This window comes from Aspergillus bombycis (genome assembly GCF_001792695.1).
Source record: "Aspergillus bombycis strain NRRL26010 chromosome Unknown contig00009, whole genome shotgun sequence".
Lineage (NCBI taxonomy): Eukaryota > Fungi > Ascomycota > Eurotiomycetes > Eurotiales > Aspergillaceae > Aspergillus > Aspergillus bombycis.
This window is the reverse complement of record NW_019170011.1, coordinates 27,375-40,450: the sequence shown is the minus strand read 5'-3', so window position 1 is coordinate 40,450 and position 13,076 is coordinate 27,375. Positions and strand designations below refer to the sequence as shown.

General features: G+C 49.2%; 5 protein-coding genes across 5 annotated transcripts; 3 read left to right on the top strand and 2 right to left on the bottom strand.

Annotated features, from left to right (window-relative positions):
- Window positions 1-606: 606 nt before the first annotated feature.
- Window positions 607-1,840, top strand: ABOM_003507 (uncharacterized protein; the record flags this gene model as incomplete). Its single annotated transcript, XM_022530637.1, has 3 exons — window positions 607-1,132; window positions 1,310-1,402; window positions 1,497-1,840. The coding sequence occupies 3 exons, from the start codon at window positions 607-609 to the stop codon at window positions 1,838-1,840; spliced, it is 963 nt and encodes a 320-aa protein (XP_022393082.1).
- A 1,422-nt stretch (window positions 1,841-3,262) lies between these two features.
- Window positions 3,263-4,932, top strand: ABOM_003506 (Zn(II)2Cys6 transcription factor; the record flags this gene model as incomplete). The annotated part of the gene is made up of 4 exons (XM_022530636.1): window positions 3,263-3,322; window positions 3,375-3,935; window positions 3,996-4,151; window positions 4,210-4,932. The coding sequence occupies 4 exons, from the start codon at window positions 3,263-3,265 to the stop codon at window positions 4,930-4,932; spliced, it is 1,500 nt and encodes a 499-aa protein (XP_022393083.1).
- A 191-nt stretch (window positions 4,933-5,123) lies between these two features.
- Window positions 5,124-6,529, bottom strand: ABOM_003505 (alpha/beta hydrolase family protein; the record flags this gene model as incomplete). The annotated part of the gene is made up of 2 exons (XM_022530635.1): window positions 5,124-6,425; window positions 6,482-6,529. 2 exons carry the CDS (start codon window positions 6,527-6,529, stop codon window positions 5,124-5,126), a joined length of 1,350 nt encoding a protein of 449 aa, XP_022393070.1.
- Window positions 6,530-8,834: 2,305 nt separating this feature from the next.
- On the top strand, window positions 8,835-11,294 carry ABOM_003504 (uncharacterized protein; the record flags this gene model as incomplete). Its single annotated transcript, XM_022530634.1, has 2 exons — window positions 8,835-8,839; window positions 9,503-11,294. The coding sequence occupies 2 exons, from the start codon at window positions 8,835-8,837 to the stop codon at window positions 11,292-11,294; spliced, it is 1,797 nt and encodes a 598-aa protein (XP_022393084.1).
- Window positions 11,295-11,596: 302 nt separating this feature from the next.
- Window positions 11,597-12,004, bottom strand: ABOM_003503 (thioredoxin family protein; the record flags this gene model as incomplete). Its single annotated transcript, XM_022530633.1, has 2 exons — window positions 11,597-11,900; window positions 11,982-12,004. 2 exons carry the CDS (start codon window positions 12,002-12,004, stop codon window positions 11,597-11,599), a joined length of 327 nt encoding a protein of 108 aa, XP_022393163.1.
- Between the last annotated feature and the right edge of the window lie 1,072 nt (window positions 12,005-13,076).

Genomic DNA, 13,076 nt, shown 5'->3' with positions numbered 1-13,076 from the left:
CAAGTCTAATAAATTATGAACCGAAACTGGGTAGTGTTGCAGTATCTAGAGCTCTATCAGATATCTACATATTGAGATAGAACGGCCCTCAAACTTAGTTGATCAATGCATTTCAGGACAGGATGCAGAGGTGCCTCGACCTTTCTTCGACGATTACAGGTGGTTATCAGGGTTACTGCCTACTGCACGGAGTTTGGACGGAAGTTCTGCTGGCTAGTTGAAGGACAAGGAGCTTCCGCGACAGGTTCTCTATCGACGGAGACTTCTGAAAGAAACCTCCTAATGAGGCTTAGGGACCGGCCGACGGAGACAAAAAGTCGTCTATCAACGGAGACTTTCTCGCTTCCGTGGAGGCAGCTGAGTAATCTGGTATTGGTAATCCATACGTAGGTATCTATCTATCTATCTATCTATTTGGTGACGTATTTTTGCTCTCTACCACTCTGGGTTTCGCAATCCTGTATAAAAAGTGATGAGTTCAGCAACAGACTACCGCTGATTTCTTCCCATATCCTATCTCCTCTTTGCAACTAAGCCCCATATTGCAACTTTGTTTCTATCTCTTTGTAATATATGTGCATCGGCTTAGGACATTAGAAAAAGAGAATGGCAACCCCCATTGCTGCTCATGTGATCGCCGTCGTCGGCGCGACAGGAAATCAAGGAGCTGGCGTTATCCAGGCGCTACTTGGCTCTAGGGCCCCAGACGGAGGTCTCTGGCATGTCCGGGGCGTAACGCGCGATCCCAACTCACCAAAAGCGAAGCAGTTTCTCTCCGACCACCAGACAAATGACAGCCGCCTTTCTCTCGTCCATGGCGACGCGTATGACAAGGATTCCTTCCAAGTTGCCTTTGCGGGTGCCTATGGTGTGTTTGCCATGACTTCTGAGACCCATAGAGGAAGACTCCTAGAGAAGGAGGAAGAAATGAAGCATGAGATTGAAGCCGGTCACAATATGGTCCTGGCTGCGGAAGACTGTGGTGTCAAGCATTTTGTCTTTAGTAGTCTGCCGGATATGGTCAGCGCAACGGGAGGTCGATTTGTGAATATGCACCACATGAACAATAAGTATGAGGTTGAGAAATTCGCGAGAGAAAGACTGAGCGGCGGGGTGACTTGCCTTATTCCTGGTTGGTACTATAGCTCTGCGGCGCAATCCTGTGCTGACAGCGGGCTTTTTCTTTGGTACAGGATTCTTTTATACTAATTTGCGTTGGCCTCAATATTCTATCCGCCGGTGTGAGTTTGGCTTGAAACATGCAGACCTTAACCCATCCAAGGCACAGGCTAATATGACAATTTGGTAGCGGACGGCGTCGTTGAGTTTCGTATTCCCATCCCCGGAAGCCAAGTTGCACAGTGGACAGATCCAATCCACGACATGGGGACTTTCGCTGCGAGTAAGTTCATTTGATTTCCCCCAAACCGGGTAAAAGGAAGAATCCATAGACCATTCTCAAAAGGGGAATTTAACATGTTGACCCTTTCCAAAAGGAGTATTCGAGCTCGGCGTCCCAAAAACCCACGGAAAGACCTACTGCGTGCTAAGCTCTCGCACCACACCCGATGAGATGGTAAGGACATTCACAAGAGTCACCGGCCAGCCTGCGATCCACGACCCCATATCGGCGGAGGAGTTCGGCGAGATGACGGCTCCGCGCGTTGGGCCGGCCTTTACGGAAGATGCCAAGGAGATGATGGAATGGGCTGCTGTGGCGCCCGCGGATAGGATCTGTTACGGGGCTTTCGCTGAGGATCAAGATCACTCGTTTGAGGAGCTTGGTCTGAAGGCTTCTACTTTTGAGGAGTGGCTTCGTCGCAGTGGATGGATGGGTTGAAATAGTAGTGGCGTAATTGGGCTACCGAGTGTGTATGGCTCAGCTTGGAGGTGAGCTTGGCTGATTTTGACATCGTAGCCGATACGCTTCGCTTTTTGCAGGCTGTAATGAATGCTTCATAGCGTTATATTGAGGCTTCTCCTATTTCTCCGATATATTTACTAAGCACGACAGCCGATGCCAAGGAGAATAACTGGTCGTGGTAGATGCGACGATCCTCGCTATATATTCATCAATATCTTAAAATCTTATATTTTTCTAAATTTGGTAGAACAAAGTATTATAGATAGATCTGTTGTTAGCTATATTATCTTAAATAAATAGAGACTACCACATTGATAATAATTAGATATAGAGTATTTATGTTAATTATTAGTATTTATTCTAAGTCAATAGTTATTACTACTTCAGTTTTTTTAAAACAAATCTCAAGACTATTATCCTTACTGACCACGCAGAATATGTAGTAAAACTCCATTTGGTTGAAAGCCTTACTCGAAATGGCGCCCTAAATAAATGTCTAGGTAGTGCGCTAGAATCACATTCAGTCCAACAGAAATCCACTGCCGTCCAATCGAGTAGATTGGGCTTGTTCCATTAGGGGGTAATCACGGAGGTCCGAAGCGCTGTACACAGGTAATGGAACGGGAAGTAAAGATAGATATGCCAGGTCCAATATGGATGTATAGTTTCTAAAACAGTATGAATGAGTTGACCTGGTAAGTAAAAGGATTCTATTAGAGTAACGGGTGGTATTTATCAAATAACTAAACTAATAGGAATGACCACTCTCGCTAGACTCCGGAACGGGGCGTCCCCTTTGTTTGTGTCTGGTTATATGGTGGATATATAATTTCTAAAGTTATTGGCCTATCTAGTAATTTCAACTCGGCATTGTTATGTTAACTGTGATTACGTGCAGGGTAGTTGGTAGAAGCCCGTAGAGATGGGATCGTATTCGAGAAGGAAGTAGGTGTTGGCGGGGCTTGGGTAATATTACCTAGTACTAGGTATTAGTAAGGATTGAGTATTACAAAGGCATGCACTGCGTTAGCATTCTTGGCTTTTCAGGGCGTTCAACTGAGACATTTTGGTCTTGGGTGCATATCAGCACTGGACGCTGTTCATAAAAACATGGATATCAATCTTGATCTAGATATTAGGACCGCACTTGCAGTCATGTGCAAGGAAAGGACATGATGCGATACTGGTTAACAACCGATGATGAATGTCACCAAATACATGAACCTCATGTCGATCACCATATGACATGTCAGGAAGAATTGTATAGGGCTGAGAACATCACGGGTTAGAGTGTGGCGCAGTCTTGGCATGGTTACCTTTAGGCTTCCCCCACGTCGACGAAACTCTTTCCTTCCGCTTACTTCTCCCAAGAGATGCAGACAACACTTCCTCATCAATATGGTCAATACTGGACTTCCGAGTAAGGACTGTTACACTTGTCGCCGTCGCCGGGTGAAGGTGGGTTCCAACTCATGTGTCATGACGGTATTGATCACTAAAATACAGGCAGTGTGACCTTGGACGCCCCGGCTGCTTGCGCTGTAAGAAGCTGGGCCATGACTGTCCGGGTTATAGGGACTTGAATAGACTGAGTTTTAATTTCCGGGTCCTTACCCCTGAATCCTACCGGCGCCATAAGAATCAGAATTCCGACCCACAGGTGACGAAGGACACCGAACAAGAACAGGATCGGCATTTCCGATTCGCTGGAGCGAGACAGCCACCACTAGCACTCACATATGTGCCGACTGAAGAGTGGGAGGCACATGCAAAGCCTCTTGTCATCAGCCAATTCACCATTCTAACCATGCAGGGTGCTCGAGTGTACGGCTCGTTCGACTTCCTGCCGCAACTGCTTGAGCACACTGATAGCACATCTACATTGCACAAGGTGTGCAATGCTGTTGCATCCGCCTCCTTTACCAACCGGTCACGGCCTGATAGCACTGGATTCGGCCATAGAAAGCTTTATGCCAAGGCCTTGCAATCTTTATCAAATGACGTCTCCCACGTTGAGAAGCAGAAGCAAGACCAAACGCTGGTGGCAGTGTGGCTGCTGTGTTTGTATGAGGTAGGTTAGTTCTAATATTGACACTCCAGTCGTAAAGGCTAAGACTCCTTTTCACTATAGCTCCTAGTTGGGGCACCGAGTCAAAAGTCACAGCAAGAACCTCGGGGCTGGAACGCGCATGGCGAAGCAATGATTGGACTGTTGCGATTGCGAGGCCAGAACCAATTCTTGACCAAGACAGGATGCCAGCTTTTCCAGATAGCGTACCCTATCATTGTAAGTTTCCTGTAGGCTGGCTGAAGTCTTCGGTCAGTGCTGACGTTCCATGGCGTAGCAAATACAGGCAATACAAGCAGGTCAGCCACCTCCACCAGAAGCAGTCGCATGGTTGCATTCGATGCAGACATCCCCCATGGCGAAGGAGATGCTCTTTCTGCCGGCATTTCTGTACAGCGACTTGGCTTGTCGAATTTATAGTACCATCCGCGATTTGATCGAGCAAGGTACACACGAAAAAATGCTCCTGAGCATCGACGATATAGTAGTGGCTTGCAAAAATCTCGAATCGTCGATTGATGCAGTGATTACTCAAGGGCCAGCCCTACAGTCACAGCCAGGTCCATCAGACGACCTAGCAACAGGACAAACTGACAAGTGGTTAATGAACCAGCATGCCGCGAACTATCTCGATGCATTTCTCTTTCAAGTTTATCAAGGATGCATAGACCTTCTCTCCCAAACATTAAAAGCTACTGCACCACCGAAGAAGCGCGCTGAGCTCCTGTGCTACCATGAGTCTAGCACTAAACGGTTAATGCACCTGGCAGACCGCATTATAGTATCCCTCCCACTACTTATGCCGGCTACAGGGGCCAGAGTTAACCAACAGGGCCCAAGCATTCCAACATGGGGACATGCCCTAAAGCTGCTTTGGCCGTTGGGTCTAATTTCGTCTTCCGCCAATGTCATCGACAGGCAGCGTGCTGCTGCGAACCTGGGTCTACTTCGAATAGGCTATGAGGTTGGAATTATGCGTGCGGTAAGGACATACTCGTAAATTACTGAACGACGACCCTGGACAAGCGAAGGCTATGCAATACGAAATTGTGGAAATTGTAACAACAAACACATTTGAACTGAGCGATAACAATAGAACTGCAGCCGAACCTGGATCAAGAGCACCGATAATCACACGCAACAAAAACTGCCATCCTCACCGGGCAACAAAGTATCCACAGATTGTACCCATTAATAGGAACGCGAAGTCTGGCTCTCGAACACCTCGTCCAACCAGTTTAGAGTAGCCAGTGCCAGCTGAGGCTCAGCCCCAAGGGCACAATGCTCTCCCGCGCCAACATTGGTCTTGAAAAGATGATAATGAGCCTTGTCTCCGAGCATCCGCGCCATCCTCTCCGGCTGGCCGGGGGCGAGGCCGTCGTCCTCACCCGAAGCAACAAACACTGGGCAAGTGATCTTGTCCAACATTGACTGATTGAGACCCATTTCGCCCATTTTCGTCATCCATTCGAAAGGGCTGGTGGTATTAAAGGACCATAATCCCTGATCAAGGCCCCATTTCAGCTGTGTGTCACTTGATTTCTTGTAACCCGCCCAGATCGCCGCATCGAAGGCTGTGGCGTTCCCACTGCGATATAGTTGACGCAGCTGTTGTGGGAACTTCTGCAAGGTTGACTCCTGAAGATCAAGCATTCCATCTATTGCAAGGACGGCAGCAAGACGGTGTTCACGGGTGGCTGCCAAAGGGGCCAACTGGCCACCGAACGAAACGCCTACCAACGCGATCCGGTCCGTGTCCACGTCATCACGAGTGCTTAACCAGTCCACAACGGGGGTGACCGCACTCCACCAGTCGGGGATGAAGCCAATGTTTGAGTCACGACGTACTGTAGGCTGTCCGGGTCCCTCGTAGGTGACGAAGTTCCACCCGCGTGCGAGGACCTCCTTGCCCAATTGATGGTATGAATCTTGCTGAGCTCCATCGTACCCAGATCCGACCAGGATCGTGGGGACTCGGTTGCCTTTGCCGCTCGTCACATTGGTCAGTGATGATTTCGGGGCCCCATAGAAATACACGGGAATCTTGAACCGGCCCGCGTCGAGCTCCACCTGCTGCGGTGGTTCAGGCAGCAGCTTCACTGCGGTGTCATAATGGTCCAACACGGAAGACCAGAGGGTTTGAATTCGAGGATCGGAAGCATTGCCGTGCAGGAAGAAGTCCGCTGCGCGATAGTATGTCGACGCACGGAAATGCGCCTCACGAGCGGATACGGGAAACCTGGTGGCGTTCACTGAGGCAGCCTGGTCGGCGATTTGGTCTGCCAGGTACTTGAACTCTTTATAGAAGCTTTCCATATCGCCTGGCTTTATTTGGGAGGCTGCGCGAAGGACCTCGCCCGTAGCAGCACCGCCACCATTGCTGAAAGAGAGAAAGGTCTCCAGCACAAAGGAAAACTCAGGGTCGCTGCTTAATTGGTAGATGGACGAGGTAGAATTGGTAATGGTGATGTTAGGGATCGATCCATTTGCCGTCTACTCTTTGTGTCAGTGACTGATATCCAACGGAAGTATTCAAGGGTGCCATATACCACTAAGGTGAACAGCGCTCCAACACAGAGTGATAACTGGAGACGCATTGCTATGGAATGGTTTTCAAAGAGGATCTGGGATGTCGGGCTTCAGAAATAATGTTTTGATGTTGATGCAGATAGATCAGAACAGAACTGGCAAGTTGCAGGGAGGAATACCACGGTTTATATATTGTGGAAAGTGATCTAAAACTCCATTGCCTTCGTTGTTAGCGTTCACAATCAGGTAAACTAATTCTTCGCAAGTCGGATACACGAGCTGTCCGCCTGAATCATATTGCCTGTTTTGGAAACCCATTCGAGCTGCCCTGATGATAATCCGGCCGAATTAGTCCATCCAAAGCAGCCTAACGGGCAAACAAGCATCGCCGATCGCTGCCATTCCGGGTAACCCATTCGAGCCTAGTACGTTCTGGGAAAGGCGGGTCGGCGTTGGAAGTTCGAACAGGGTGCCACTATACCAGAATGGGTTAGCCTTTCGAGGGTAAGCCTTCGAAGCGTTCGTGGACCCACATCTGGCGGATGCTGACATTCAGCGCCCTAACCGGGAGCCATATTTAGCAAACGACAACAATCTCGTGTAGGTTAGCTGGCTTCCAATCGTGGCGATGCATAAAGCCTCAACCCACTCTGATCCAGTCGCACTAATTTCTGACATCGCCGCTCAGAACTGGTTCGGTTGCCGATACATAACTGTTTCCCTTTTAAGTGTCTGTCATATTTGGTATCATGACGTCGGTAGGGCTACTCAATATTCTATCTTGCCTTCTCGCAAGTATCGCTATTTTATGCTTGATCCATCAGGGTCACAAGGATCAAGCTACGGCTTAGGTGAATGCTATATGTTATTGATGTTTGACATGTATGGCCAAACAGCATACGCTTTCTACAGAAAAATAGTTATAGAGATTAAACATGACTTTATCTCTGGTCGAGAGAAGTATTCAATCAACGTGTGCAAGGAGCCAAGGAACAGAGATTGTATATAATCGCCCATGAGAAGTAAAGATTCCCAGGCATTTGGTAGTGCTGCCAAGTAGGACTACTTTTCCGTTCAAGTATTTAGCATAATTTGCCCCGATTGCTTTGTTTTTATTGGTTCTTGTCAAGTGAAATAGCTCTATATTAGTAATAACCGACGAAGTGCTTGTCCTCAGGCTGGCAGCTTCGATTTAGGTAATAATGCTTTTCCTAGAATATATCGTAGACTCGTGACCGCCAATGGGCCGACGCGTCACTGGAAGCCCTAGTCAACGTACAGATAGAAAAGTCGATAAAGTTGGAGCTGTGGTTAACGCTCCTCCTTACATAATAATTCCCATCCCTACAAGGTTTTCATAAATAAGAGCGGACAACCTTACCTCAGGTATCAATTGTGACTGAATATTCACCTAGAGCAGCAAAATTGTGCTGGGTGCGTCACTAGTGCAGTGACATTGCGTATGGTCGGCCAGGACCTGTAGGCTATGACAGTCGATCAGACCCACTTGGAATGGAACTCCATGTCAGCTAATGTAGAGCCTCATCCTGTTCTTCGTTGTGGTTGGCAGTTGATTATCATGCCTGGTTTGTTAGCTTTACTTTGGGCCCAATGGCTTAAAGACATCCCAGTCGTCAGAGCCCATCTAACCCGAACGCTGAGTACTAATGTTGGCCAAAATGTATTGTTTACATCCATGTAAGCGTCCCGATCGGCCAAACAGTATGTGAGCCATCAAACACGCTATATAATGAAATAGTCTGTTTTGGAACCCAGCATCTTAGTAAAGTGGTGAAATACGCGAAGTCCAGGTCCCCGGTACTTCAGCCAATGTTTAAAATTCAAGGTCGGCTTTGAACAACCTACATTCGACCGGAAAGCTCGTAGTTGGCACGGCGTTGTTTCTAAAAACCGCGTTCAGCATGAGTGGCCATCACTAAGTAGACGCATGTAGTGACTAACTCAAGTTGTGGAACTGGGGCTATGATTGCCATCCGACTGGCTCAGCATGGCGTCAACGTGGTAGTTGACTATAATGTTGATCAGCCAAGTACTTCTCGGACAGTGGTAAGATGGCGATAGACGGCATTGGAGGCCGTACCTTCCAAGCGATGACTGCTGGGCCGGCCTGCCTTCGCTAATGATATCGCTGGCCTCATTGCGTTGATCGCCAGTCTTGAGCCTCCGTACTTGACCGTCAACAGTTCTTTATCTGCAGAGGGCCCATATGGCCTCAAGAAATTCGCTTTCGCTGTTGAGCATCGCGCCACTATTAACCGTTGTCTGTAAATGTATTTGATGCAGCGTTGAGGTGCAATACGCTAGTGTTCGGAATCAAAGACTTTAGGGTACCTCAAATCGAGAAGCCGGCACATGACGTAAGCTAAGAAGCCACTGCATACTGGTCGCTAGTCCAATTCCAGTGAAAGAAAAGAGAGCACCACAGATGTGGGGAGACGGTTCGTACCGTATCCCGTGGGATGGATTTGACGATGGCACATCGTTCGTCGAGAGATCTGGACCGTCTCAGGTGATAAGAGACTGCAGCAAATGGAACGAAAAAGGTTCCAATCAGCTCATCGCAGACAGTAAGCCATGCTCAGATATCTAGCTGGGATGAGAATACTATGTACTTTATAGGTGGGGTATGCCATCCTGTGGATCCTTAAGGAATTGCCTTCCTGCATCAGTTATGATATCCGAGACGGGATCCCCTCTGTGCTGCCCCACGGCGACACTTTCATGGCATTGCGGAGTAGAGTACAGTTTTTAGTATACCCCCTTGATAATAGCTTACTCCCCGGCTGATTAGGCCTTTTGGCCCGGCCAGACTACTAAATCGCCCACTTCCACTCAAGCACACTGGCGAAGGCCGCCGAAGATACAGCAGCTTATCCGATGTCCCGCTAGGACCCTGTAGTGTAGTAAAACGTAAGTATATAGGTATAAAAGCTTTGCCCCATTTTTCGTCGAACCCTCTGGCTGTTCTTGCCTCGGAGTGGTATCCCAGTTCGAACTTCGTCTTACTTTGACTTTAACAGCGTGACGCTTCGTCTCATTACGAGCATGGCTTCGTCAGAGCAATGCATCTTCCACGGTACCCCTTATGTTACGGGCACCACCTCCGCCACACTGTTGGCAGCAGATCTGGAACTCAGCTTCTGGGGCGGCGTGGATCCCAAAACGGGCGAGGTGATTGATCGCTTCCACCCGCTGAGTGGTCGTTTTCTGAAAGACACCATCCTAGCCATACCGGGAGGCAGAGGGTCCTGTGGCGGCAGCGTCGTCATGATGGAACTGATTCTTAACGGCCTGGGCCCCAAGGCACTGATTTTCGAACGTCGCGAGGAAATCATTACCCTGGGCGTTATCGTTGCCGAAGAGATGTTCGACAAGTCGGCCGCGGTGGTAACATTGAACCCGGAGGACTTCCGTCGAGTACTGAGCTGGGATGGCAAGACTGTCCACGTCCAGGGTGAAATAGTCTCGGATAGTCCTTTGAATACCCACAGTAGCGATCGAGGTATGAAACCCACGGTTGACCTGACCAAGTGCAACGTTCAGCTTACCGATTCCGACCGGGCCATGCTGGATGGAACCCACGGTGAGGCGGCGAGGATCTCGCTTCAGATCATCATCCGAATGGCGGATATGATGGGAGCCCGAGAGCTGATGGATATCCGCCAAGCCCATACGGATGGCGCCTGGTATGGCCCGGGCTCAGTTGCCTTTGGAAAACGACTTCGGGACTGGGGCGGTAAATTCAAGGTTCCTACTACTATCAACTCTCTCAATATTGACCAGAAACGATGGCGGGCTCTCGGAATTGAAACAGAGTTTGGATCCTCTTGTGATGAACTGGCCAAGGCCTTTGTTGACATGGGCGGCAAGATTTCATTTACCTGTGCCCCTTATCTACTAGACACAGCACCGACGTTAGGCGATCCAATTGCCTGGGGAGAGTCCAATGCCGTTCTCTACGCAAACAGTGTACTTGGTGCGAGGACGCTCAAGAACCCCAATATGCTGGAGGCCCTGATTGCCCTGACTGGCCGTGCACCCAAGGCGGGAGCCTATCTGGACGAGAATCGCTTTGCGTCTATCTGGCTCCGAGTAACACCGCCCGAGGTGACGGACGACTCCTTCTGGCCGATTCTAGGCTACGCTCTCGGCGCCATCGCCACCGCCCACATTCCGGCCATCACAGGGCTGGAACACTTGAAGCCCAATCGTGACGATTTCAAAGCGTTCTCAGCGGCATTTGCTACATCGTCCAGCGCTCCCATGTTCCACATAGTCAACCTGACCCCCGAAGCCCCTACGCTGGAGGCCGTATGTCGTGCAGGCATCGCCCCCAAGGCTATCGATGTGGACTGGAAAGATCTAGCCGCGACCTGGGAGGAGTTCAACCATGGCTCTGAGCCGCGCGAAATTGATCTCATCTCATTTGGCAACCCACACTTCTCCCTCCGGGAGATCCAAGGGATAGCGAAGCTGTGCCAAGGAAGGATCAAGAACGAGCATGTTGCGGTGATAGTCACCTGTGGTCGTGCCCAGTATGGCCTTGCCGTGCAGGCGGGCTATGTCCGGGAGCTTGAACAGTTCGGGGTCCAGTTCTTGCAAGACACCTGCTGGTGCTCCATCCAGGAACCGGTGATCCCCAAGGACACCCGCACGATCATGACAAACTCTGGCAAGTACATCCACTATGGACCTGGACTCACCGGCAAGCAGTTTGCCTTTGGCAGTCTGGAGATGTGCATCACTGCCGCGTGTACGGGGAAGAGTACGGGTAACCCGCCGTCGTGGTTACTTGACGCTCGATCACGATAGTGGCCGTTTATTTCCAATTCGACGTGTGCAATTTGGTGGTCGTGTTGTCGGTTAGTCTCCAGGTATAGCCCCATTCTGGATACATAAAATTGATCGAAAAATACGGTCGGGAGATACGGGTTGAAACCCGATCCGAACGCTCGCCGATTTTCGGATGCGGGTATCAAAGGCAGAATCCGCTCTGGGACTCGGGAGTCAGGATAGTTAGAAAGGAATCAATTGTCTATTCTAAACGAGGAACGTATTCCTTTAAGATCAAAATAACAAAAACAGTGTCGAACAAATGTCCAGGAGGAAACCAGTTAGGCAAGCAGGGCCTTGACACCTGTGAGGACCCCGTTCGGGTTGGCACCGCGCACGGTCAAGTCAGTGACTTGCTTGCCGTCCTTGAAGAAAACGAAGGTAGGCATGGCACTGATACCCAAGTTGGCAGCGACGCTATTCAGCTCCTCCACATCTACCTTGTAGAACTCGACGCCCTCGTTCTCGTTGCTGAACTTTTCGATCGCAGGGGCAACAGCCTTGCAAGGGCCGCACCAGGTCGCGAAGAAATCGACAACGACTGGCTTGTTGGAGTTGATGACCTTCTCGTCGAATTCAGCAGCCCTAAACCAAAGGGTATTAGTGTATCCGTTACCGACCGCAAGATAGATGGACCAGGGAATGTGAAACAATCAATCGACATACGACTTGATCTCGTGGACACCCATTTTGGCAGAAGTGGATCGGAATTGCTCGAAGGAAGAGGAAAAAAAAGTGGATTCGGGACGCTGGGGGAGTGGACGGGCGTGAAGCAAAACGGTTCTCGGGATAAAGCTAAAGCTGGAAGCAAGAGAGGAGAGAGAATGTGAAGGGATGATGGATTTAAATCAATTGCTAGCTCGCGAGGAGGGGCTCTTCGGAATCAACGAGGGACACAAGTGCTATGATAGGATAGACATTGGTCGTTGTGGAGTAGTTATGGAGTAGATAATTACTACGATGGACTGGGCTAGACTAACGGAATTGAACCGGTAAACGATCTGCGCATGTAAGCGAGCTACGCACCACCCACGATCTGAAAAATTAAAATGGTCAATCTAGTGAACCTACTCCCGACTGTACCAGGGATGCAACTACGGGAATATCTAGGATAGGCGGAAGAAGAACAGAGCATCAGAGAGACAATGGATTTCATATTAGCAGCCTTGATAGTTCCTTTCCTTTGATTGATTGCCTTCTGCAGGACTCTGAGTCCCTGACACAGGTTTCATCGAGCTGGAGGACTGGGGCATCTGAAGTATATTCTATATAAATCTACATGGCAGTTGTTGGTATAGTTTTCATCTTGAGAGAAAATCAGGCAATTCTGTGGCGTTAATGTTGAGCTCCAAGTTTTATTGAACCACTACAATGAAGAACCTCCAATTCAGGATAAACAGTATCTTAACTCCCACCGGGCTGACCCTCGTACTATGTTGAAGACTAGCCTACGAGTGCCAGAGTTGAATATTATGCAGCTAATGGGCATGGCTGGGCTTATCAATCAGCCCCATCGCCTACTGGTGTCCGATTACCTGTCCGCAGCAAACTTAATTTATAATATCTACTACCTGCGGCCAATTTAGGTGCACTACCTGCGATCTTGGTTGTACGCTATTACGTTGGCGACCAGCATATACTGGCTTGGCCCGGGAAGGATTGTGTGAGAATCCAAACATGAAGTCAAATGGCTCTGATTAGGCAGACTATCAGCCTCCACCTTTCCAATATATGCAATCCACCACCTCATGATTCTTCAGT